Genomic DNA, 25,678 nt, shown 5'->3' with positions numbered 1-25,678 from the left:
GTTAGTAGCCAGTAGTTGGTAATTTTTAACCTTTTACAGATAGAAAAAATCTACTAATAAAACATTTAAATACATTATTGTAGAGGAAATTCCCATTTTACAATCAGGCATCTGCTTAAATTATTTACATTTAATGGCCCGCAGCCTTCCCAACATAATCCCACCGCACTGACATCGCAAAAAGCTTTGGGCCAGATTCATGTAGAATTACGGCGGCGTAACGTATCCCGTTTACGTTACACCGCCGCAAGTTTTCAGCGTAAGTGCTCGATTCACAAAGCACTTGCCTGTAAACCTACGGCCGTGTAGCGTAAAGCTGTCCGGCGCAAGCCCCGCCTAATTCAAATGGGGCGTGTACCATTTAAATTAGGCGCATTCCCGCGCCGAACATACTGCGCATGCTCCGTTTTGAAATTTCCCGCCGTGCTTTGCACGAAATGACGTCGACCCGACATAATGTTTTGAACGGCGACGTGCGTTACGTCCTTTCGTATTCCCGGACGACTTACGCAAAAAAAAAAATTGGAAATTGGACGCGGGAACAACGGCCATACTTTAACATGGGCTGTCAGTTTTTACACCACCTAAATAGCAGCCGTAACTTTGCGACAGGAAAAGCCGACTAGAGACGACGTAAGAGAATGCGACGAACGCGCGTACCTTCGTGGATCGCCGTAAACAGCTAATTAGCATACCCGACGCGGAAAACGACGCGAACTCCACCCAGCGGGCGCAGAAGTATTGCATCCTAAGATCCGAAGGCGTACGAAGCCGTACGCCTGTCGGATCTTAGCCAAATGCCGTATGTTTGTTTGAGAATTCCAAATAAAGATACGACGCAGCAAATTTGAAAGTACGCCAGAGTATCAGCAGATACTCCGGCGTACTTCTTCTCTGAATCTGGCCCTTAGTTCCCAAATCATGTTGCACTGCTGTCAATAGATCTTAACCACTTAAGACCCGGACCAATATGCAGGTAAAGGACCAGGCCCCTTTTTGTGATTCGGCATTGCGTCGCTTTAACTGACAATTGCGCGGTCGTGCAACGTGGCTCCCAAACAAAATTGCCGTCCTTTTTCCCCCACAAATAGAGATGTCTTTTGGTGGTATTTGATCACCTCTGCGGTTTTTATTTTTTGCGCTATAAACAAAAATAGAGCATCAATTTTGAACAGAATTCAATATTGTTTACTTAAAAAAAAATCGCTATAAGCGTTTATCGATTGGTTTGCGCAAAATTTATAGCATTTACAAAATAGGGGATAGATTAATTGCATTTTTATTAATAATTTTTTTTTACTACTAATGGTGGCGATCGGCGATTTTTTTTATGACTGCGACATTATGGCGGACACTTCGGACAATTTTGACACATTTTTGGGGCCATTGTCATTTTCACAGCAAAAAGTATATAACACAATAGTTACCCCAAGTTTTTTGTATAATGTGAAAGAGGATTTTACGCTGAGTAAATACATACCCAACATGTCACACTTTAAAACTTGCACACTCAATGAATGGAAAACTACGGTACTTAAAAAATCTTCATAGGCGACGCTTTATACACTTTTACAGGTTACCAGTTTAGAGATACAAAAGGAGGTCTGGTGCGAGAATTATTGCTTTCGCTCCGACGTTCACGACAATACCACATATGTGTGGTGTGATCACCGTTTACATATGCATCTGTATGTATGCATTCGTATTTGCACCAAAAATATTATTTTATTTATGCCTGTAGGTATAACTACCGTATTTATCGGCGTATACCGCACACTTTTTTGCCCTGAAAATCAGGGCAAAATCGTGGGTGCGCGATATACGCCGATACCCGCACTGTGTTTGAACCTCTGCGCCGACATACACCGAGCGCAGTACACTCGGGTATAGTCGGGCGGGCTCGGCTCCTCTCGCGGTCACGTCCTGTGCATCCTTTACGCGAGAGGAGGCGAGCCCGTCCGACTATACCCGAGTGTACTCGCTCGGTATATGTCGGCGCAGAGGTTCGAACACAGCGCGGGAAGGACACCACAATGGCCACAGAAGGAAGCCGGACCGGCCGAGGCCGCCGATGGACAACGGGCAGGACGTGATGGACGACGGGCAAGACACCGACGAGGGGCATCCAAACTAAGTATTTTTTTTTTTTCAGGAATTTTCATTCAAGTTCGGGGGTGCGCGCTATAGCCCGATAAATATGGTACTTCAGCCCCAAGGACATCCATGGATGTCCTATGGGCAGGAAGTAGTTAATGTAGGAAAAAAAAAAATGTCCAATGGACACTAGCGCGGGTGACCCAAGAGAGGCCCAGGGATCTAGTTTTTCCCTTTCACTTCCTGTTTTGGCAAATTGCTTCCTGTCCTGGAAACCTTCCCAATGAGACACAGGTGGATTAAAATAAATAAATAAAATAAAATAAACCACAACACACTGCTGGAGGATATAACCGTCCCTTACTCTATATAAAATGGAGAAAAAAAATGGCTTTGTTTCTTATGTTACTTGACATTTAATAAAGTTATCATAGACAAAAAGAAATGTAACAGTGCAATGCATTCCACAGAGCCTGCCTTTTAAATGACAACGTTGCTGAGAGGAGGAGTCCCAGGAGGCGGAGTCAGAGCAGGAATAGGCTGCAGTCATATATATATATACACACACACACACACACACACACACACACACACACACACACATATATCAGGAACAGAGGAGTAGCTGTTCATAGGAAATGTCAGCACAGACAGCAATCTGAAGGTCAGGCCTGGCTGCAGACAGATAACAGGGACCAGGAGCCAAGTTCTTACCAAAGAACCGAGTAGGTTACCAAAAACTAAGCTGAAGGCAACTAGGATAAGGTTAGATCAGGAGGCTTGCCAAATCCAGGAAAGGGAAGGCTACACAATAATTAGAATCGCAGGAAACAGCAACAAGCAGGGGGATGGTTAGCAAACTTAACACCTCGCTCACTTGTTTGTCAAATGGGGTTGATTTACTAAAACTGGAGAGTGCAAATTCTGGTGCAGCTCTGCAGAGAAACCAATCAGCTTCCAGATTTTATTGTCAAAACTTAAAGCGGATGTTGGCTCAAAAAAAAAAAATATTAAAAGCCAGCAGCTACAAATACTGCAGCTGCTGACTTTTAATATTAGGACACTTACCTGTCCTGGAGTCCAGCGGCGTCCGCAGCAGAGGACGAGCGATCGCTCGACACCCTGCTGCTCCCCCCTCCATCCACGCTGAGGGAACCAGGAAGTGAAGCGCTCCGGCTTCACTGCCCGGTTCCCTACGGCGCATGCGCGAGTCGCGCTGCGCCCGCCGATTGGCTCCTGCTGTGTGCTGGGAGCCGAGTGTTCCCAGCATACAACAGGGGGGGGGGCGACGGGATGTGACGCAATGCCCGTCTTTTGCCCGTGAATGCCGGGCCGGAAGTGGGTGCAAATACCTGTCTTTAGACAGGTATCTGCACCCCCCTCCCCCCTGAAAGGTATCAAATGTGACACCGGAGGGGGGGAGGGTGCCGATCAGCGCGACTTCACTTTAGGGTGGAAAACCGCTTTAAAGGGAACAAGATGAAGTTAGAAGCCGATTGGCTACCATGCACCAGTTTTAGTAATTCTCCCCCAATGGGTCAGCAGCTATGAGACTGAAAGTGGCTCCCAACCTCAGTCCTCAAATACCTCCAACAGGTCCTACTGTATGTTCAAGATTTATGCCTGTGCTTGACGGCAACACAAAGTTTGTGCCTGTGCTTGACGGCAACACAAATTGGCGTTAGTGGAATAATGCCCTAAGCTCCTGTCATCTTGCAATACTTCTCCGAGAGCTGTTCCGACCATAGCAGGACATCATGAGTACCATATTGCTGATATCAATGATACTCAGCTGCTGGAATTGAATGCAATATTCGGTGGACATGAAGTAGCCAGTGTGATGGAAGTAGCAGCCAGTGTGATGTACCTCATGTACAGGTACATTTTTACTGCAGTTTGCGAGCAGGCAGGTCAAAAACATAGGTCAAAAATAGTGCCAGTAACGCCCTTCCTTCAATGTAGCACCACTCAGCGCTTAGGCACGTATATTCAAGGTGATCAGCAACAGACTAATAGACATGCGGGGGTTGCAGCAGCTGCTAAAAGTATATAGCAATGACATAAAAACAGTAAAAATAAAACAATTAAAACTTGAATAAGTCCCAAAGTTCTATGTAGAACTGTAGCAGCGCTACTTCCAAACCAACGTTTGAAATTCTTCTATAGATCTGGTGAACCTATAGGCATGCGATGATGGTGACCTGTATTAGCCAATGTATGCGCAATAGGCGCTCAGCAATTCTGTATTTATATTGGATAAGCTTTGTCACGCCCTCTGTTGAAGTCTAACCAATGACGAAACGCGTCAGGGCGTGACGCTTATCCCCTGATATCCCCTGATATCCTGTTATCCTAACTTCAGCTGGTTTCATTCAGCTTCGACAAAAAAACAAAAACAAAAAAAAAACTGAAAGCCAATTGATTTCTATGCAGCGCTGCACCAGGTTGTGCACTCTCCAATTTTAGTAAATCAAGCCCTAGTATTGCCTGCTTGCAATACTTCTTAGTACCTAATGTTCCCACTTAAAGCGGGTGTTCACCCGAAAACAATTTTTAACATTAGATTGAGGCTCATTTTGTGAAGGGGAATCGGGTGTTTTTTTTTTAAATCGAAGCTGTACTTACCGTTTTAGAGATAGATCTTCTCCGCCGCTTCCGGGTATGGTCTTCGGGACTGGGCGTTCCTATTTGATTGACAGGCTTCCGACAGGCTTCCGACCGTCGCATACATCGCATCACGAGTAGCCGACAGAAGCCGAACGTCGGTGCGGCTCTATACGGAGCCTGCGCACCGACGTTCGGCTACTTTCGGAAAATCGTGACGCGATGTATGCGACCGTCGGAAGCCTGTCAATCAAATAGGAAAGCCTAGTCCCGCAGCCCATACCCGGAAGCGGCGGAGAAGATCTATCTCTAAAACGATAAGTACTGCTTCGATTTAAAAAAAAAAACACCCGATTCTGCTTCACAAAATGAGCCTCAATCTAATGTTAAAAATTAAGTTTTTGGGTGAACCTCCACTTTAAAGTGGTTCTAAAGGCAGGGTTTTTTTTTTCTTAATACATCAAGATCTGTGTGCAGCTCCCCCCTCAGCCCCCCTAATACTTATCTGAGCCCCATCGATATTGCACAAGAGACTCAGCTGTTCTGATTGGCTGGGACACACAGCAGGCATTATTAGCTCCTGCTGCTGTCAAAGTCAGCGAGCCAATGAGTGGGGGGGGGGGGGGCCAAACCGCAGTTTCAGGTCTGAATGGACACAGAGCAGTGGCTCGGCTCAGGTGCCCCCATAGCAAGCTGCATGCTGTGGGGGCACTCGGCATGAGGGAGGGGCCAGGAGCGCCAGTAAGGGACCCAAGAGGAGGATCTTGGCTGCTCTGTACAAAACCACTGCACAGAGCAGGCAAGTATAACATGTTTGTTATTTATAAAAATAAAATAAAATAAAGGGACTTTAATATCATTTTAAAAGTGAAGCTTTCTATTCTGTAGGCTTGAAAACAGACAGAATAGGGCTGGAAATGATGTGCAAGTTTGAACTTCATCTCAAAAGTCAGCAGCTAAGCCCTAAAAAGCCTCATCACACTGCCATCACCCAGGCATCAGCGGTAAAGTGCCGCTAGTTTTAGCAGTGCTTTATTGTCATTTTTATGGTGCTTTCTGGGCGCTTTTAACCCCCCCCTAGCGGCCGAATAAAAGGTTAAATGCAAGCGCAAAGTGCAGCTGCCCATTGATTTCAATGGGCAGGGGCGCTTTAGGAGTGGTGTATACACCGCTCCTAAAGCGCCTCAAAATAACTTTTTTTGACGTCCTGCCAGTGCAGTGCTTTCACACTGGGATTGCAGATGAGGCTTTGTTTTCCAGGAGCTTTACATGTGCCATTTTTAGCGCTAATGCACCTGAAAAACGCCTCCAGTGTGAAAGGGGTCTTAGGCTCGGTTTACACTAGCCCGACTCCAAAGTCGCATCATTTCACACTCTATGGCATTGAAGTTGTATCAAAGTCGTACCAAAGTAGTGCAGGAACCTTTTCTATAGTCAGACTTCAGTAGTATCAGTTAAAGGAGTTGTAAAGGCTCAAGGTTGCATTAAGATAAAAAAAAAAAACTGTGTGCAGCAGCCCCACTTACCTGAGGTCCCTCTCTGTCCAGCGATGTCGACGAGCTTCTCAGCCGTCCGAGATTCTCCTTCTCAAATGGCTGAGAAGCAGCAGCGACGGCGCCATTGGCTTACACTGCTGTCAAAGTCAACTAGCCAATCAGCAGAGAGAGGGTGCGGGGCTCTGTGTCTAAATGGACACAGGAAGCCGCGACTCAGCTCGGGTGCCCCCATAGCAAGCTGCTTACTGTGGGGGCACTCGATAGGAGGGAGGGGCCAGGAGCACAGAAGAGGGACCCAAGAAGAGGAGGGTCCGGGCTGCTTTGTGCAAAACAATTGCAGAGAACAGACATATTACATGTTTGTAATTTTTATAGGGGAAAAAAAACCGAGACTTTACAACCACTTTAAGATGGCTCTCATAGGGAAACATTGAATTTACCATGTCATCCGACTTGGGGTTTTACAAGTCAGATGTGAACCGAGCCTCATACTCCTCTATAACCAGTCTTCCCTCTGAGGATCTATTCTGCAGAAATAAATTACCGGCGTATAAGACGACTTTCTGGATGCAAAAACATGCTTCCAATATCGGGGGTCGTCTTATACGCCGGGTACGGTCTCCGTGCTCACTTTTTTTGCCGGCGGTGAGTCTCCGTGCTGCGAGCGCCAATGATTTAAAAGACGCTCCTTCTCCTCAGTGTTCTGTGATAGAAGGAACACAAATCTTCCCAGCAGCGCCTCTGTTCTGTGTTCCTCCTATCACAGATGCCTTCTCATCCTCTGTTCTGTGTTCCTCCTATCACAGAACACTCTGAAGAGAAGGCGCGGCTTTCAAATCATTGACGCTCGCGCTCGCAGTACGGAGACTGTCACCGCCGGCAAAAAAAGTGAGTGTTTGCAGTGATTGCACTGGGGGGGCAACAAGTTCAGGCACAGTGGGGGCAAGTGATGGCACAGAGAGGGGCAAGGGATGGCACAGTGAGGGGCAAGCGATGGCACAGTGAGGGGCAAGCGATGGCACAGTGAGGGGCAAGCGATGGCACAGTGAGGGGCAAGCGATGGCACAGTGAGGGGCAAGCGATGGCACAGTGAGGGGCAAGCGATGGCACAGTGAGGGGCAAGTAATGTAATGGCACAGTGAGGAATGTAATGTAATGGCACAGTGAAATTTGAAAAAGCCTGTTTCTGTCAGCGGTTCTGGCTACCCCTCAGCTTCCAGAAAGACTAGTAAGAAGGGGGTAGTCTTATACAGTGAGTATATCCCAAAACCAACATTTTTCCTGGAAAATTAGGGGGTCGTCTTATACGCCGGAAAATACGGTACATGGGGTGGTCACAGGGAAGGAAGAGGTGCCTGATGTATGGGCTGTAATTGGCAGCCTAGTGATACCGCCTTTATCCAATGCGCAAACATCAGAACTCAAAAGAGGACAGTTCTGTCCACAGTCTACACCTCAACTTCATTGTTTATAAAGAAGAAAGTTCCTATTTGGCAAGAATTTCTGTTGCAATGATGCTGCACATGTGATCAGTTATGACAACAACCATTTGATAGCTTGACAGTTTGGCTGAGAGCACAAGCAACTGTGACAAGAATCATTCATGACATGCCTTAAATGTTAATCTATTAAATTGAACGGCTTTACCACAGCCATGCTTTGAAACTTTCTTTTCTGTGTCCCCCAGCTTCCAATAGCAGTAACTAATGGCGTTTGTTGAAACTGTGAGAAGGGCAGAATGTCAGTTTAACGGATGGGATTCACCGGAAACCATCAAGTGCCTCTTCCTTCCTGCAACACCCTTTACTAGACTAGAAGGCCGGGAAACTGACATGCTGGAGGTAATAAAAAGAATCCCATTGTCCTGGTTCAGTTACCATCACTGAAAGGAGCCCGTAAGTGGGGTACACACTAGAAGAAAATCGGGCGAACATGTGTCAGATTTTTCGTCACATTTCACAACAAATCGGAACCAATGAAAGAAAATTCAGATGAAAATTCTCGTACGATAAAGGCTTTTTCTGTGTTTATAATTATAATATTGCGCAGTCTCTTTTATGATTTTTCTTGTATGAAACCCGTACACATTAAAATGAAAATCCTTCGCTCTGTTGCAGTGCAAGACATTTTTTTTAGTTTGTCCCTTCGGGAATTTTTGTACGAAAATTTGGAATCGGCTGTGGAAAGTTGTGTTCACACTATACCTGTGCGTCGTTTCGTGCATGAGATACTATGGGCGCGGGTCCCGTGGACTCAATGTCTGCCAGCAACCCGCAATCGCTCCATAGAGGGGTAGAACGGGGATCTGTAAACAAGGCAGATACCCATTCTGACAGGGGACAACATCGAGATCGGCTGTTCCGAGTAATCAGGAACAGCGATCACTGTTGTCCCAGTGAGCCCACCCCCACACAGTTAGAACACACCCAGGGAACATAGTAACCCTTTGATCATCCCTAGTGTTAACCCCTACCCTGCCAGTGTCATTTATACATTGATCAGTGTAGTTTTTATTTTTTTTAGCACTGATCACTGGTCCCCAAAAGTGTCACTTAGGGTTAGATTTGTCAGCCGCAATGTCGCAGTGCTGCTAAAGTAAAAAAAAAAAAAACATTTGCAGATCACTGCCATTACTAGTAAAAACAATAAAAAAATAATAATTAAAATGTCCCTAAATCTAGCCCCCATTTTGTAGACGCTATACATTTTGCGCAAATCAATATACGCTTTTTGGGATTTGTTTAACCAAAAGTATGTAGAAAAATACATATTGGCCAAACTGAGAAATAAATTTGTATTTTTACATTTATATTTTGGGGATATGCATTATAGCAGAAAAGTAAACAATTTTGTTTTTTCAAAATTGTTGCTTTTTGTTTATAGAGCAAAAAATAAACACCGCAGAGGTGATCAAATACTACCAAAAGAAAGCTCTATTTGTGGGGGGTGGGGGGGGACATCAATTTTGTTTGAGTATGTCGCACAACCACGCAATTGTCAGTAAAGTGATGCCGTATCGCAAAAAATGGCCTGGTCATTAAGGGGGTAAATCCTTCCAGGGGTGAAGTGTTCCATTCAGTGCACCTCTAGCAGACATGATAGAGGAGATGGTCAGAGTCACTGCACACATGACAAGAGATCAATGCAGCCTCGCCAGGTGCCCCTCACATGCAGCCTCGCCAGGTGCCCCTCACATGCAGCCTCGCCAGGTGCCCCTCACATGCAGCCTCGCCAGGTGCCCCTCACATGCAGCCTCGCCAGGTGCCCCTCACATGCAGCCTCGCCCAGGTGCCCCTCACATGCAGCCTCGCCCAGGTGCCCCTCACATGCAGCCTCGCCCAGGTGCCCCTCACATGCAGCCTCGCCCAGGTGCCCCTCACATGCAGCCTCGTCAGTACCTCGTAGTGCGATCTCACAGAGCTGGATTTGAATCGCCAGGCGGCCACTGTAACAAGGTCCCACCTCCTAGACAGGCTCCTATGACACACTGATTCAATTTCCCGGCATTGGATCAGTGTGCCATTTATCACAAAAGCTGGTCGAGGAGGCAGGACATTGTTACAGCATCTGCCCGGTGATTCAAATCCAGCTCCGTGACACAGTGGGAGCTTGTAGAGCCAGGATGCACCCCTAGTAAGTATCTACTAAACGTGCACCATTTAGGAGCTATTTAGTAGTTGAAAATTTGCCGGTTACATCACTGGCCGTAAATATCGTCTCATACGCTGAAGGACGTGAACCCGGAAGAAAGACTGGGTGAAGATGTCCATGGTAAGAGTTCATCGCCGGAGGGCTTAGTTTTAGGGTAAGTTTCACATACTGCGCTATAGTATGTGATGCTTTACCCTGCAGGTTTAAAGAAAAGATTTTGTATTAGATACTCTCATGCTGTGGCTTTAATACTCTTTCATTTGCTGCTTGCTTGATTCAGGTCTGTGACAAGACATAAGTATTAAAATCTGTCTGTGTTGCTGTTTGAGAGTTCCCCTCCCTTCCTGTCTGGTAACAAGTAGTTAGCACAGAAAGTGAGGGGAAATCACTCCAACAGATCTCCAGATAGCACAAAAGAAAAACAGAGCCACTTGAGATATGACAGTTTGCCCTTGGGACTTTAATGAGGTGCGACACACCACATAGTACAATGCAGGTTATACAGATTCAATTAGTTAGTACATACAATGCCAACAAATCAACACAAGCAGGTACCATATTAGCAAACAAATTTGGAACGTAGAACATAACGTTGTTTTGTAACCATGTACAATATTCCAGAGAACAATCCATAATGGGTATGAGAATGCACCATTGTGAGCGCATGCGTTTCGTGAACATGCGCTCACTTCCTCAGGGGTTGATGCATACGCAATTATAAATCTGTCAAAATGGAATCACATGATCTTACTCCACTGGAGACCGCTACAAATGTCCAGACTGGAAGTGGTGGGCATGGGACTTGGGGGGGGGGGGGGGGGGGGACAAAATAAGATGCGGGTCCAAAGCAACATAAAGTGGCATCCAAGGCGATGGCATAGTGAAGCATATGACCTGGCAAGATTGCATGTAGTATCACGACCACTATGGAGAAAATGACGGCAAATGAGCCACTTGAGAATTTTAACCACTTAAGCCCCAGACCATTTTGTTGCTAAAAGGACCAGGCCCCTTTTTGCGATTCGGCACTGCGTTGCTTTAACTGACAATTGCGTGGTCATTGCGACGTGGCTCCCAAACAAAATTGACGTTGTTTTTTCCCCACAAATAGAGCTTTCTTTTGGTGGTATTTGATCACCTCTGCAGTTCTTATTTTTTGCGCTATTTTTTTTTTTACTAGTAATGGCGGCGATCAGTGATTTTTATCGTGACTGCGACATTATGACAGACACATCGGATACTTTTGACACTATTTTGGGACCATTGTCATTTTTACAGCGATCAGTGCTATAAAAATGCACGGATTACTGTGAAAATTACACTGGAAGTGAAGGGGTTAACCTGTAGGGGGCGCTGAAGGGGTTAAGTGTGACCTAGTGAGTGATTCTTATTGTGTGGGGGCGTGGCTTGGCGTGTCACGTCACTGATCGTCGTTCCCTATGACAGGGACCAGACGATCAGTGACAGTCTGACTAGGAAGAACGGGGAGGTTTGTTTAAACTTACCTCTCCCCGTTCTTCAGCTTTGTGACCGGATCACGGGACACCGACCGGGTCCACATTAAAGGGGACGTACCTGTATGCCAGGGGTTGACAAATTTGCTTGGAATCTAGGAGCCAGCTAAAAAAGTTAGGAGCCAGAAAACGCGCCCCGTCCCGACGAGCTTGCGCGCAGAAGCGAACACATACGTGAGCAGCGACCGCATATGTAAACGGTGTTCAAACCACACATGTGAGATATCGCCGCGATTGGTAGAGCGAGAGCAATAATTCTAGCTCTAGGCCTCCTCTGTAACTCAAAACATGCAACCTGTAGAGTTTTTTAAAATCTCCATAGGCGACGTTTAAAGGGTAAAAGTTTGACGCCATTCCACGAGCAGAGGTAATTTTGAAGCGTGACATGTTGGGTATGAATTTACTCGGCGTAACATTATCTTTCATAATATTTAAAAAAATGGGGATAACTTTACTGTTGTCTTATTTTTTAATTAAAAAAAGTGTAATTTTTTCCCAAAAAAAGTGCGCTTGCAAGACCGCTGCGCAAATACGGCGTGACAGAAAGTATTGCAACGATCGCCATTTTATTCTCTAGGGTGTTGGGATAAAAAATATATATAATGTTTGGGGGTTCTAATTAGAGGGAAGAATATGGCAGTGAAAATAGTGAAAAATTACATTAGAATTGCTGTTTAACTTGTAATACTTAACTTGTAATACCAAAGGCCACCACCAGATGGCGCCAGCTCACAAAAGATTTGCCCCCCTTCCAAGCCAAGTCGCCAGGACCCCATTTCTAGTCGCCATGGCGCCATGGCGACCGGGATTTGTCGAGCCCTGCTGTATGCCAATATGCGCAGCCGTGCCATTCTGCCGACGTACATCGGCGTGCAAGTTGTTAAACCTTTCACACATGCGGACCGTTTGTCCGTTTTTCATCCATACATCAACAGATGAAAAACAGACATCAATGTATCTCTATAGAAAAACGCATGTAAATAGACGATCATCTATTCACATTGGCATCCGTCAACATCCATTTTTTTTGGTTTGTATTTTGGAACGGATCAAAGCCCTATTTTTCTTTTGTTAAAAAAACAGATTGGAGGGAGAAAAAAACGCATGTAAAAACGGACAGATTTTTGCATGAAAAAATGGCTTCAGGACTCAGCCCAGGTTCACACTGAGCACCGGGAATGAAGCCATGCGAGTTCAGCTGAACCCGCACAATTTCACTCCCACATGTCAGTCCCGATTTTGGCTGCTGGAAGACCCCAGAAGAGGAGGATCGGGCCACTCTGTGCAAAACGAAATGCACAGTGCAGGTAATTAGGACATTTTTTTGTTTTAATAATAAACACACGAGGAGTTTAGTAACCCTTTAATAACCTGGTGGGACATGGAGTGCTCCTCCCATCCACTAAAAACCATCATTGATACTGGAAAGAAGCTCAATGATCAGCTAGTCATTCAATAATCTTCTGCTCCTTTATTTCTGCTGTAAAGCTCTAACAGTGTGTGTACCTAAGGGGACTCCAAACATGTATGAACAGCGCCCTTGACTGTAAAAAGCATTAAATAAATAAAAATATATATAATAAATCACATAGAGAACTATTCTAAGCGTGCCGTTACGTGACATAAATCTAAGGATTGTGCACAACACATTTCGGGAGGACTGATAGTACACATTAGGAGGCTCCTGGTACAATAAAACAGAATAACACGAGCCAGTCCGCTGACCACCAAACACATCTGTCCCAGTCCTGATAACATTCACCGAGTCATTCAACAAACATCTTTCACCGGTGGAATATGGGAATGTAGAAGAACCTACAATGCTGGAAGGTCATATTGGCGCTGCTCCAGACTATGAAGGGTGGGGCTCCTGATATCGCAATCCTTTCCCCTCCGCTATGACACTCCTTTTATTCAGCTCCCCTTAGGCCTTGGTTAAAGTATACCAAGTATCCAGATAAAATCTTGTAGAAGAAATAAAAAAAGGCCAAAGCTATTTTGGCTGTACTTCTCCAGGGGATCATCTCACTCAGCCAGTCACGGCTCTGGATCCATCCAAACTGGAACCACTTGCTACCCATAGGATGGCCTCAGGTTGCAGTGGTTATACCAGGATAATGCCTGCACCGGGCATCATCCCGACATGAACATTTTCCCCTAGCGGTTCTCTTTTCAGCTGAGCAGCCACTCGTTCAGTTCTGCAGGTGGCAGAGGAGGGTCCCATCCCCCTCCCACGGGGCCCACGCGATCGGATGGCTGAGCCCGGGAGCGATGCGACCGGCAGCGACGGCTGCACAGAACAGAGAGAGGGGAACTGACGTTCCTCCCTCTGTGACCTCAGAAATAAGGATGAGCTCTGGCGTGTTCGCATAGAACACGTGCAGAGCCCGCCAGGAAGTGAGCACGGCGCTGCGCTAATCACAGCCAGGGAGACATTGTCCCGATGCTCGGCTGCAGGGATAGTGCAATGTCTCCCTGGCTGTTATTAGCGCAGCGCCGTGCTCACTTCCTGGCGGGCTCTGCACGTGTTCTATGCGAACACGCCGGAGCTCATCCTTACTCAGAAACAGGAAGCGATGAGTATGCCGTCACTTTTGATTCTGCCCCTCTGTTTACCTACCAGTTAGCAGCCAGGAAAGTAGCTGATCAGACCAATCCGTGCCTGAACAGCTGTGTTGGAGGGCAGAGGACAGACCCCAGATCTCTCCATTAAGGGGAGAAGTCGCAGCCCATTCTGTCTCAAGGGATGTTATTTAGAGGTCAACCGATATATCGGCCGATATTTAGCCTTTTTAAAGAAATCAACATTGGCTGATTATTATGTAAAAAAAGGCCGATTGTGAGGGATCAAGCTGGTTGGAAACCCTCCCCCCACCGGCTGCCCACCGTCTATTCTAAACGGCTGCCATCACGGCCGCTGCCTGGTGACTTTTTTTTCTTTCCCCCAGTGGAGGAAGTTGGCAGCGGCAGCCGCCGATTGGCTGTTCCCTGCCCGCGCTGCATTCTGGGTAAAAGCAATAATTCTAGCGCCAGACCTCTTGTGTATCTCTAAACTGGTAACCTTCAAAGGCTTTTAAAGCCTGGCCTATGGAGAATTTTAAGTACCATGGTTTGCTGCTATTCCACGGGTGAGTGTAACTTTAAAGAGTGACATGTTGGGTGTCTCTTTACTCGGCGTAACATCTTTTATAATTTACAAAAAAATAAGAAAAAGGTATTGTATTGTGTTAAAGAGAAGTTCCAGCCTTTTAATGTTTATTAAATGTCAGCAGCAACAAAAAGTATAGCTGCTGACTTTTAATAAACAGACACTTATCTGTTCCACGGTCCAGCAAAGCGGCCACGCTCCCCGGCGCCTCCATTCACATTCTGGGCAACCGGCCGTGACAGCTTTCGGCGTCATAGCCGGGCATGCACTGCGCATGCACAAAAAATAAAGTGCATCTAATCAAGCCAAAGAACGAAATACGTCATTACAAGTGAAGGCTGCATTAGTTTTGTTTTTCTGGCTTTTCTCCCCTTTATTTTATAACACACTTCCTGTCCTGACAACGCTCACTCACCTTATTGTAGCTAAGACTACTTTCACACCGATCAGTTTTTCCTTCACTTTTACATTAAAAAAGTTGAAAAAAAAAATAAGTGACCATGAAATCCCATGGAACTCTGCACACTGATCCGTTGCGGATCCGCTGCCTTTAGAAAAACCCTCTTTGCTGCATTTTGGTGCGAAAAAAACAAAACACCTTCCAGTTGAAATGCATTAAAAATGCGGCAAAAAAAGCATCAAAAACGCACCCATGTTGCATTTTTGAGTTGCATGTCCTATGTTAATTTGCATCGCAAGCGTGGTAAAAACACAGCAAAACTTTGGTAAAAATGGGGCAAAAATGCATATGCGTTTTTACTGTGGATCAATGTGAAAGTAGCCTAAAGAGGCGCAGCCCTGTCACCCTAGCACTACAGAACATGTCCACTTTTTCTCCTCTCCATAATAAACGGGGACATCACAGGATGTATTTGGACTTTTGTAGATATAAATGTTTTCAGTTGTATCTTTAACCACTTCAATACTGGGCACTTATACACCTTCCCGCCCAGACCAATTTTTAGCTTTCAGCGCTGTTGCACTTTGAATGACAATTGCGCGGTCGTGCTACACTGTACCCAAACTAAATTTTTATCATTTTGTACCCACAAATAGAGCTTTCTTTTGGTGGTATTTGATCACCTCTGGGATATTTATTTTCTGCAAAAAATAAATAAAAAATGACCGAAAATTTAGAAAAAAAAACGTGTTTTTTTTTTGTTTCTATTATAAAACATTGTAAATAAGTACGTTTTCTCCTTCACTGATGGGCACTGATGGTACTGCACTGACGGGCACTGATAAAGCGGCACTGATGGGCACAGATGAGGTGGCACTGATGTGGTGGCATTGATGGGCACTAATATGCGGCACGGATGGGCACTGATAGGCGGCACGGATAGGTGGCATGGATGGGCTTGGATAGGCGGCACGGATGGGCACGGATAGGTGGCACAGATAGGCAGCACGGCTGGGCACGATAGGCGGCACGGATGGGCACTGATAGGCGGCACGGATGGGCACTGATAGGCGGCACGGATGGGCACTGATAGGCGGCACGGATGGGCACTGATAGGCACTATTGTATGTGTTTTACTAATGGATGCCAATCAGTGCCAAACAATGCCTGCCAATCAGTGATGCTTATTGTGGGCACTGATTGGCATCCATTGCAGCACTGATTGGCGTCCATTTTTTGTGTCCTCATCCCTGGTGGTCTAGGGTGGCATACCTTTATTTTTATTTTTTTAATTCCTGGTGGTCCAGTGGGCATCCCCTGTGGTCCAGTGGGCATCCTCGAGGGGGCTGTGCTGATAATCGATCAGCACAAACCCCCCCCCCTGTCACAGGAACAGCCGATCGGCTCTCCTCCACTCGCGTCTGACAGACGTGAGTGAGGAAAAGCCGATTACTGGCTTTTCCTGTTTACATCGTGATCAGCCGTGATTGGACACACTGATCACACTGTGCCTTTTTTTAGAGAGTAAATGCACTTCTACTCACCTCATCCTCTGCTCCCCCAAGCTCCAGTGGTGGACTGTCCCTCAGTTCCTCGTATCCAGTGCAAGGCTATGGATCCAGAATCTGTCTTGAGGACATCAATGCCTAGGACCTCTGGGGCAGAAGATGATGTGAGGCTGGTCCAGCAACGCAGAGAAGCAAAGGATCAGGTAAGTAAATTGTCTTTTCTATGCCCCTTAGACATAAAGAAACAGGAAGCGGGTAACCCATGCAGCGCGGGTGCAGCCCCACACCATGGGAGGATTGGCAAGTTTCCTGGAGTTTGGCTTTAAAGAGGAACTTCACCCGGGTGTGTGGACATTAAAAGTCAGCAGCTGTGGCTTTCAGGAATCCAATACTTACCAGCTCATGAAGTGCAGCTCCTTCTTCCCTGCAGACCATTCTTCTCAGGGCCTCGGAACTTTGGTGTCGCCATCTTGGCTTCAGAAGCCAACTGTCACTTCCTAAAGACTCACAGCTGGCTGAAAGATTGAGGGAGACCGGTAGCCCCCTGAGTTGGGCGACATTATCCCAGGAGGCTGCGGACAGAAGATAAGGGGGGCTCTCCAAAGTTGATCTCATATTTGCCTAGGTGAGGATTGAGGAAGATGGGGTGGGTACCACCCAACAGTACTTGTTTTCCAAAAATGGTAACTAGATGGCAAGTTGTTCGGACTTGTTGTGGCCTCCAGAAAACAGCCTGTGTTGGGTTACTTCTCAGAAGGTATTTTGACAGGTGCTGAGGCAGAGACATGACGCCCCCTTGTCTGCCAGATTTAACCCTTTGGCCCCACAGACCTGCATTAGTCGTGTTGGGTGGTGGTAAGGCCCACACAGTATCAGTCCATAAAATCTGTACAGCTGTGAACAGCTGCATGTTAGTGTTCAGGCGGGTGGTTGGGCTGGAGGGGGCGCTAAACTTTACAGCTCAAGCTCACAAACAGGGTCATACAGCTGCAGTGCCCCCCGGTAGGGACAGGTATAGTGACCAGCCCCGCTGCAGGATGGGATGAAACGATGTACTGAGTGGTACCAGAGTTTAGATAATTGGAAGATCTGTGTTGTGGAATTTCATCCACACGGGCGATAGACGCCGGTTCCACTCGGTATAGTATTATGCCCCATTGACTATGCCAGGTTGCCTGCAGTGGGAATAGACGCTGCACCTGACCCATCCCTCCTGGGTGAGGAGACAACGCTACTCATGTGCTGGGAGGAAATATGAGAAGATCATTGTTTGTGGTCACACTTCAGTCCCCACAATGACAACACTGGTATTCATTATCAGGGATCGACAAATCCCGGTCGCCATGGCGACTAGAAATAGTGTCCTGGCGACTTGGCTTGGAAAATGGGCAAAAAAAATAAATAATGTTTTTCTTTTTGTGAGCTGGTGCCATCTGGTGGTGAGCCGTTGGTATTACAAGTTATTACCACCAGATGTGAGCTGGCGCCATCTAGTGGTGGCCGTTGGTATTACAAGTTAAGCATTACAAGTTAAACAGCAATTCTAATGTCATTTTTCACTGCCATCTTCTTCCCTCTAATTAGAACCCCCAAACATTATATATATTTTTTATCCTAACACCCTAGAGAATAAAATGGCGATCGTTGCAATACTTTCTGTCACGCCATATTTGCGCAGCGGTCTTACAAGCACACTTTTTTGGGAAAAAAAATACACTTTTTTTAATTAAAAAAATAAGACAACAGTAAAGTTATCCCCATTTTTTTTAATAATATGAAAGATAATGTTACGCCGAGTAAATCCATACCCAAACTTGTCACGCTTCAAAATTGCGTTTGAACACCGTTTACATATGCGGGCGCTGCTCACGTATGTGTTCGCTTCTGCGCGCAAGCTCGTCGGGACGGGGTGCATTTTCTGGCTCCTAACTTTTTTAGCTGGCTCCTAGATTCCAAGCAAATTTGTCAACCCCTGCATTATATACAGAATGCAGATTGAGCTATACAGATCATATCGTACCGCACCTACCCATCACCAAGCGACTACCCACCAAGGGTCATCTACCCATCACCAAGCGACTACCCACCACTGGTAATCTAACCATCACCAAGCGACTACCCACCACTGTTCATCTACCCATCACCAAGCGACTACCCACCACTGGTAATCTAACCATCACCAAGCGACTACCCACCACTGGTAATCTACCCATCACCAAGCGACTACCCACCACTGTTCATCTACCCATCACCAAGCGACTACCCACCACTGGTCATCTACCCATCACCAAGCGACTACCCACCACTGTTCATCTACCCATCACCAAGCGACTACACATCACTGGTCATCTACCCATCACCGGTCACCTACCAATCACCTACACATCACTGTTCATCTACCCATCACAACCACCTAACCACCACTGGTCGCCTACCCACCACCAATCACCTACACATCACTGGTCATCTACCCATCACCAATCACCTACACATCTCTGTTCATCCAACCACCACCAATCGCCTAAACATCACCAGTCACCTATCCATCACCAATCGTCAACCCACCACTGGTCATCTACCCATCACCAATAACCTACCCACCACGACCATCTAACCACCACTGGTTGCCTACCCATCACCGACTGCCTACCCACCACTAATCACCTACACATCACTGACCACTTATATAAATAAATGGTGATTCTGCGCAACATATCACACTAATGGAACAGTGATATCACATAAGCAAGATAAATGTAAGAGCTGACAAATAATCAGCATATAGTATTAAATGCAAAGAGAATAGTGAGTCCAAATATAAATATATATATACTCAAATAATGAATAGTGAGTCCAAAATATATAATACTCATAAGGCGAATGTGCAAAAATATATAAAGAATATTGTGCAAAAAAAACCGGAATGGAAGTTCAATCCCAATAGTAAACACAAATCAGCTGTCAGGGCAGATATTCTGAATGCACTGGATGAAGGTGAGCACCAGCTCTATGGTGTGAGTGCACGGCCGTGCGATAGAAGATAAACCAGATCCCTGGCTGAGCTCCCGGGACTCTTACCTCTCAGCCCTCCTAAATGGGCATTGATGTACAGGTCACTCGCAGCCTTCTATGGGTGGTCCCTGATGTTTCCTCTCTTGATCTGATGGATCCTTCCTTAGTTGGGACAGATGCTCCTCGAAACCAGATGGATGATGTGGGTTATAAGAGAGAGAGAGAGGGGACTCCCATAGTGAGGTAACGTTTGGTGCAGGTAAAATATGTTTATTGAGGAAAAACCTGCACTTACATTAAAAGAAAAATAAAAGTGCAACGAGGAAACAAACAAGCGGCGTTTGAATCGCCAGCTTACGTCACTCCGGGTGTACGTCCTCCAATTCCTACGCGTTACGACACCACGTGTCTTCGTCTGGTTTCCCCAGACGAAGACACGTGGTGTCGTAACGCGTAGGAATTGGAGGACGTACACCCGGAGTGACGTAAGCTGGCGATTCAAACGCCGCTTGTTTGTTTCCTCGTTGCACTTTTATTTTTCTTTTAATGTAAGTGCAGGTTTTTCCTCAATAAACATATTTTACCTGCACCAAACGTTACCTCACTATGGGAGTCCCCTCTCTCTCTCTCTTATAACCCACATCATCCATCTGGTTTCGAGGAGCATCTGTCCCAACTAAGGAAGGATCCATCAGATCAAGAGAGGAAACATCAGGGACCACCCATAGAAGGCTGCGAGTGACCTGTACATCAATGCCCATTTAGGAGGGCTGAGAGGTAAGAGTCCCGGGAGCTCAGCCAGGGATCTGGTTTATCTTCTATCGCACGGCCGTGCACTCACACCATAGAGCTGGTGCTCACCTTCATCCAGTGCATTCAGAATATCTGCCCTGACAGCTGATTTGTGTTTACTATTGGGATTGAACTTCCATTCCGTTTTTTTTTTTTTTTTTTTTTTTTTTTTTTTTTTTTTTTTTTTTGCACAATATTCTTTATATATTTTTGCACATTCGCCTTATGAGTATTATATATTTTGGACTCACTATTCATTATTTGAGTATATATATATTTATATTTGGACTCACTATTCTCTTTGCATTTAATACTATATGCTGATTATTTGTCAGCTCTTACATTTATCTTGCTTATGTGATATCACTGTTCCATTAGTGTGATATGTTGCGCAGAATCACCATTTATTTATATTCCTGTTTTATGTCATGTAAACATAATTAGGTTTTGCTGCACTATATATTTTTGGTGGATTCACTCATTTAGGATCCATTTTAGCGCAAAAGCACTTGTCACTTTAATCACTGACCACTTACACATCACCAATCACCTACCCACCACCGGTCATCTACTTATCACTGATCGCCTACACATCACTGGTCATCTACCCACCACTGGCATTACACACATTCTACTTGTAGGATCTGTTCTCACACTTTGATCACATGGACTCATTGATGTGCATAACAAACACTCTATACAACCCTCCCCCTCTCTGGAGCAGGCACAGACAGCCCACTACTGACTCCACTGATGGAGATTGCTGTCCTCTCCTTACACTGGGATGGGATGAGAGGCTCCCGCTATAATCACCTGTTGATGTGTATACTGAGCCCGGGGAGCCTGGACTGCCAGATGTGTGAGAAGAGAACTCCCCCTAACCTGTCCTCACCCTCCCCCCATCTCCCTCATACAACACATTTTGATATCCCCACACTGACCATCCCCCTCCCCCAGACGTACACATCCCACTTACCGGACACACACGGAGCACCGACCCAACTTCCCCGGCTGGCGCCGTCCGCATAAAGTTATGATAAAGATCGGGAGTACAGGAGACCCGCCTACACCACACAGGAAGTACAACACCGCCCGCCCCGCCCTCCTCCGTGTCAGGGGGCGGAGACAGAAGGGCACTACACCCCGCTGTGTACACAGGAAGGGATGGGAGCGCGGGGAGATGACACACAGTATGGGGAGATAGACAGACACAGTATAGGGAAATCATAGAGAGATGTACGGACAGTATAGGGAAATCATAGAGAGGTGTACGGACAGTATAGGGACATCATAGAGAGATGTACGGACAGTATAGGGAAATCATAGAGAGATGTACAGACAGTATAGTGAATCATAGAGAGGTGTACAGAGAGTATAGGTAAATCAAAGAGAGGTGGACACTGCACAGAAAGTATTCATAGAGAGATGTACGGACAGTATAGGGAAACCATAGAGAGGTGTACGGACAGTATAGGGAAACCATAGAGAGATGTACGGACAGTATAGGGAAATCATAGAGAGGTGTACAGAGAGTATAGGGAAATCATAGAGAGATGTACAGAGAGTATAGGGAAACCATAGAGAGGTGTACGGACAGTATAGGGACATCATAGAGAGATGTACGGACAGTATAGGGAAATCATAGAGAGGTGTACAGAGAGTATAGGGAAATCATAGAGAGATGTACAGAGAGTATAGGGAAACCATAGAGAGATGTACGGACAGTATAGGGAAACCATAGAGAGGTGTACGGACAGTATAGGGAAATCATTGAGAGTTGTACAGACAGTATAGGGAAATCATAGAGAGATGTACAGAGAGTATAGGGACATCATAGAGAGATGTACGGACAGTATAGGGAAATCATAGAGAGGTGTACAGAGAGTATAGAGAAATCATAGAGAGTTGTACAGACAGTATAGGAAAATCATAGAGAGATGTACAGACAGTATAGGGAAATCATAGAGAGTTGTACAGAGAGTATAGGGAAATCATAGAGAGTTGTACAGACAGTATAGAAAAATCATAGAGAGATGTACAGAGAGTATAGAGAAATCATAGAGAGTTGTACAGAGAGTATAGGGAAATCATAGAGAGTTGTACAGAGAGTATAGGGAAATCATAGAGAGTTGTACAGACAGTATAGGAAAATCATAGAGAGATGTACAGAGAGTATAGAGAAATCATAGAGAGTTGTACAGACAGTATAGGAAAATCATAGAGAGATGTACAGACAGTATAGGGAAATCATAGAGAGTTGTACAGAGAGTATAGGGAAATCATAGAGAGTTGTACAGACAGTATAGAAAAATCATAGAGAGATGTACAGAGAGTATAGAGAAATCATAGAGAGTTGTACAGAGAGTATAGGGAAATCATAGAGAGTTGTACAGAGAGTATAGGGAAATCATAGAGAGTTGTACAGACAGTATAGGAAAATCATAGAGAGATGTACAGAGAGTATAGAGAAATCATAGATGTACAGAGAGTATAGAGAAATCATAGATGTACAGAGAGTATAGAGGGAAGGCACATGGGCTGTACAGTCAGCACAGGGTATGTACAGTCAGCACAGGGGATGTATAATCAGCACAGGGGATGTACAGTCAGCACAGGAATGGCATAAGGCATGTATAATCAGCACAGGAGATGTACAGTCAGCACAGGGAAGGTACAGGGGATGTACAGTCAGCACAGGAATAGCATAGGGGATGTACAATCAGCACAGGGGATGTACAGTCAGCACAGGGAAGGTACAGGGGATGTACAATCAGCACAGGGTATGTACAGTCAGCACAGGGTATGTATAGTCAGCACAGGGAAGTCACAGAGGCTGTACAGTCAGCACAGGAATGGTACATGGGCTCTATAGTCAGCACATGGGAGGTACAGGGAACAGCACAGGGGATATATAGTCAGCACAGGTAAAGGACGGGAGACAGCACAAGAAAGGCATGGGGAAATGAACACGCAACACAAGGAGACGGACAGACAGTAGAAGGAAGGCACAGGCAGCACAGGGAAGGCAAAGGGTAGTGGTCTCCAAACTGCAGCCCAGGGGCCGAATGTGGCCCTTTGCTTGCCTTTATCGGACTCTTGGGGCACTTTTCCTCCCATTGATGCAAGACTCACAGACACCAACAATGGAGTATAATTTCTGTTACTGACATCAACAACAAAGCACTATTTCTCACATTGACACCAAGGATGGGACACTATTTCTCCCACTGACACCAATGACGGGGCACTATTCCTCCTAATGACACCAAGGACAGGGCACTATTCCTCCCACTAATACCAATTATATGGCACTATTCCTCCCACTGACACCAACGATGGGACACTATTCCTCCCACTGACACCAACGATGGGACACTATTCCTCCCACTGACACCAATGATGGGGCACTATTTTTCCTAATGACACCAAGGACAGGGCACTATTCCTCCCACTAATACCAATTATGGGGCAGTATTTTTCCACTGACACCAACGATGAGGCAATATTTCTCCCACTGACACCAATGATGGGGCACTATTCCTACAGCTGACACCAAAAATGGGGCACTATTTCTACCACTGATACCAACGATGAGTGTCAGTGTGTGGAATTCCCCCCCCCCCCCCTATGTGCTGTTTACTCCCACTGTTGCCAAGACAATTTCTACTCCCAACGGCCACACTCTGGTCGCCCTCCAGTCTAAAGTACATTAACCTGTTCCGGACCGCCCCACATACTTTTACTGCAGCAGGGCGGCCCGGCTGCGTGAAATAACATACCTGTACATGGTTGGGGGGGGGGAGCGCACCGTCCAGGCGCTGATCGGATTTGTTTCAGAACTGATCAATCTACAGGTCCAATCTAGCAGGTCCAGGCCAATGATTTATGGCCTGGACCTGCTGATCAGTTCTGACCAATGGCAGACTCTCCTGTGCCTGTGTAATGTAAACACAAGCACAGGAAATTATGCAAGCTTCTCTCCTGGAGCCCTTTCCGGTTCCAGCGTGAGATGAGAGAACATCTACTGTAAGTACAAGCACTACACTGACCCCACATCACACAGTTAGGCACATTTAACCCCCTGATCGCCCCCCTTTTAACCCTTCCCCTCCCCGTCACAGTGTCACCAAGTATTTTTTTTTTACTGATCGCTGTATTGGTATCACTGGTGACACTAGATAGTGTTAGCATCAGTCCCAGATAGGGTCAGGGTACCCACCATATAATCCCTAATCACCCCCAGTTAACCCTTTCACTCCCTGCCAGTGTCATTAGTACAGATCTTTTTTCTGATCACTGTGTTAGTGTCACGGGTGATGCCAGTTAGCATCAGTCCTGTATAGCGTCAGGGTCCCGCCACATATTCCCTAATAAAGTTTTAACCCCCTGATCGCCCCTCGGTTAACCCTTTCACTCCCTGTCAGAATGTCATTAGTAAAGTATATAGATCTTTTTTCTGATCACTGTATCAGTGTCACGAATGACGCCCATCAGCATCACTTATCATCGATCCCAGACAGCGTCAGATTGTCCACCACATATTCACTAATACATTTTAACCATTTGATTGCCGGTAACACTAACACACATACACACTTTAAACCTCCATTACTTGTATAGTCTGAACAGAGCAATAGCAACACCCACCATTTTATTCTTTAGGGCTTCTGCTTTAAAAAAATATATAATGTTTGGGTGTTTCCCCTCCGAAACTTGTGGCAAAACATAAAATATTCCATGGACTCAAAATCCCTCTCAGCAAATAGCTTGGAGTGTCTACTTTCTGAAAAGTCGTCATTTGTTTCTTTTTATGCTATATAGGCATTTCACGGCCTCCGAAACTGTGATAGGTAGTTAGGAAGTAAAACGAGCAATTTACACCCTTAGAAAGCCTAAAGGTGGTGATTGTTTTTTGGGGTTCTGTACGCAGCTAGACTGCAAAAAAGTCTCAGGCCCCGTACACACGACCGAGGAACTCGACGTGCCAAACACATCGAGTTCCTCGTCGAGTTCAGTGTGGAAGCCGAACTTTTGCCATTGAACAACGAGGAAATAGAGAACATGTTCTCTATTTCCTCGCCGAGGTCCTCGTTGGCTTCCTCGGCCGAAAGTGTACACACGGCCGGGTTTCTCGGCAGAATTCAGCTCTGAACCGAGTTTCTGGCTGAATTCTGCCGAGAAACTCGGTCGTGTGTACGTGGCCTCACACATGTGGTATCCCCGTGCTCAGGAGAAACAGCAGAATGTATTTTGGGGTGTAATTCCATATATGACCATGGCATGTTTGAGCAATATATTATTTAATTGCCAACTTTGTGTGAAATGTTTATTTTTTATAATGTTCAGTCCCGCCCACCCCCGACACCACCGCTGACTTTTAACAGCTGCTGTCTCTCCCTGCATGCAGTGTCCGTTTCATACACTGAACAGCTCTGGCAATTCTCACAATCTCCTGAATG

At 45.9% G+C, this 25,678-nt stretch overlaps 1 protein-coding gene across 1 annotated transcript in view; it reads right to left on the bottom strand.

Moving 5' to 3' along the window:
• The window catches only part of TSPAN14 (tetraspanin 14), a 91,906-nt gene extending 70,592 nt beyond the window's left edge, over window positions 1-21,314 (bottom strand). The window contains exon 1 of the mRNA XM_040320715.1: window positions 21,196-21,314. Within this exon, the coding sequence (XP_040176649.1) occupies window positions 21,196-21,246 (51 nt within the window). The 5' untranslated portion in view covers window positions 21,247-21,314. The remainder of the gene's footprint in view (window positions 1-21,195) is intronic.
• Window positions 21,315-25,678: the final 4,364 nt, after the last annotated feature.

This window comes from Rana temporaria, chromosome 8 (genome assembly GCF_905171775.1).
Source record: "Rana temporaria chromosome 8, aRanTem1.1, whole genome shotgun sequence".
Lineage (NCBI taxonomy): Eukaryota > Metazoa > Chordata > Amphibia > Anura > Ranidae > Rana > Rana temporaria.
This window is presented reverse-complemented; position numbering and strand designations above follow the sequence as displayed.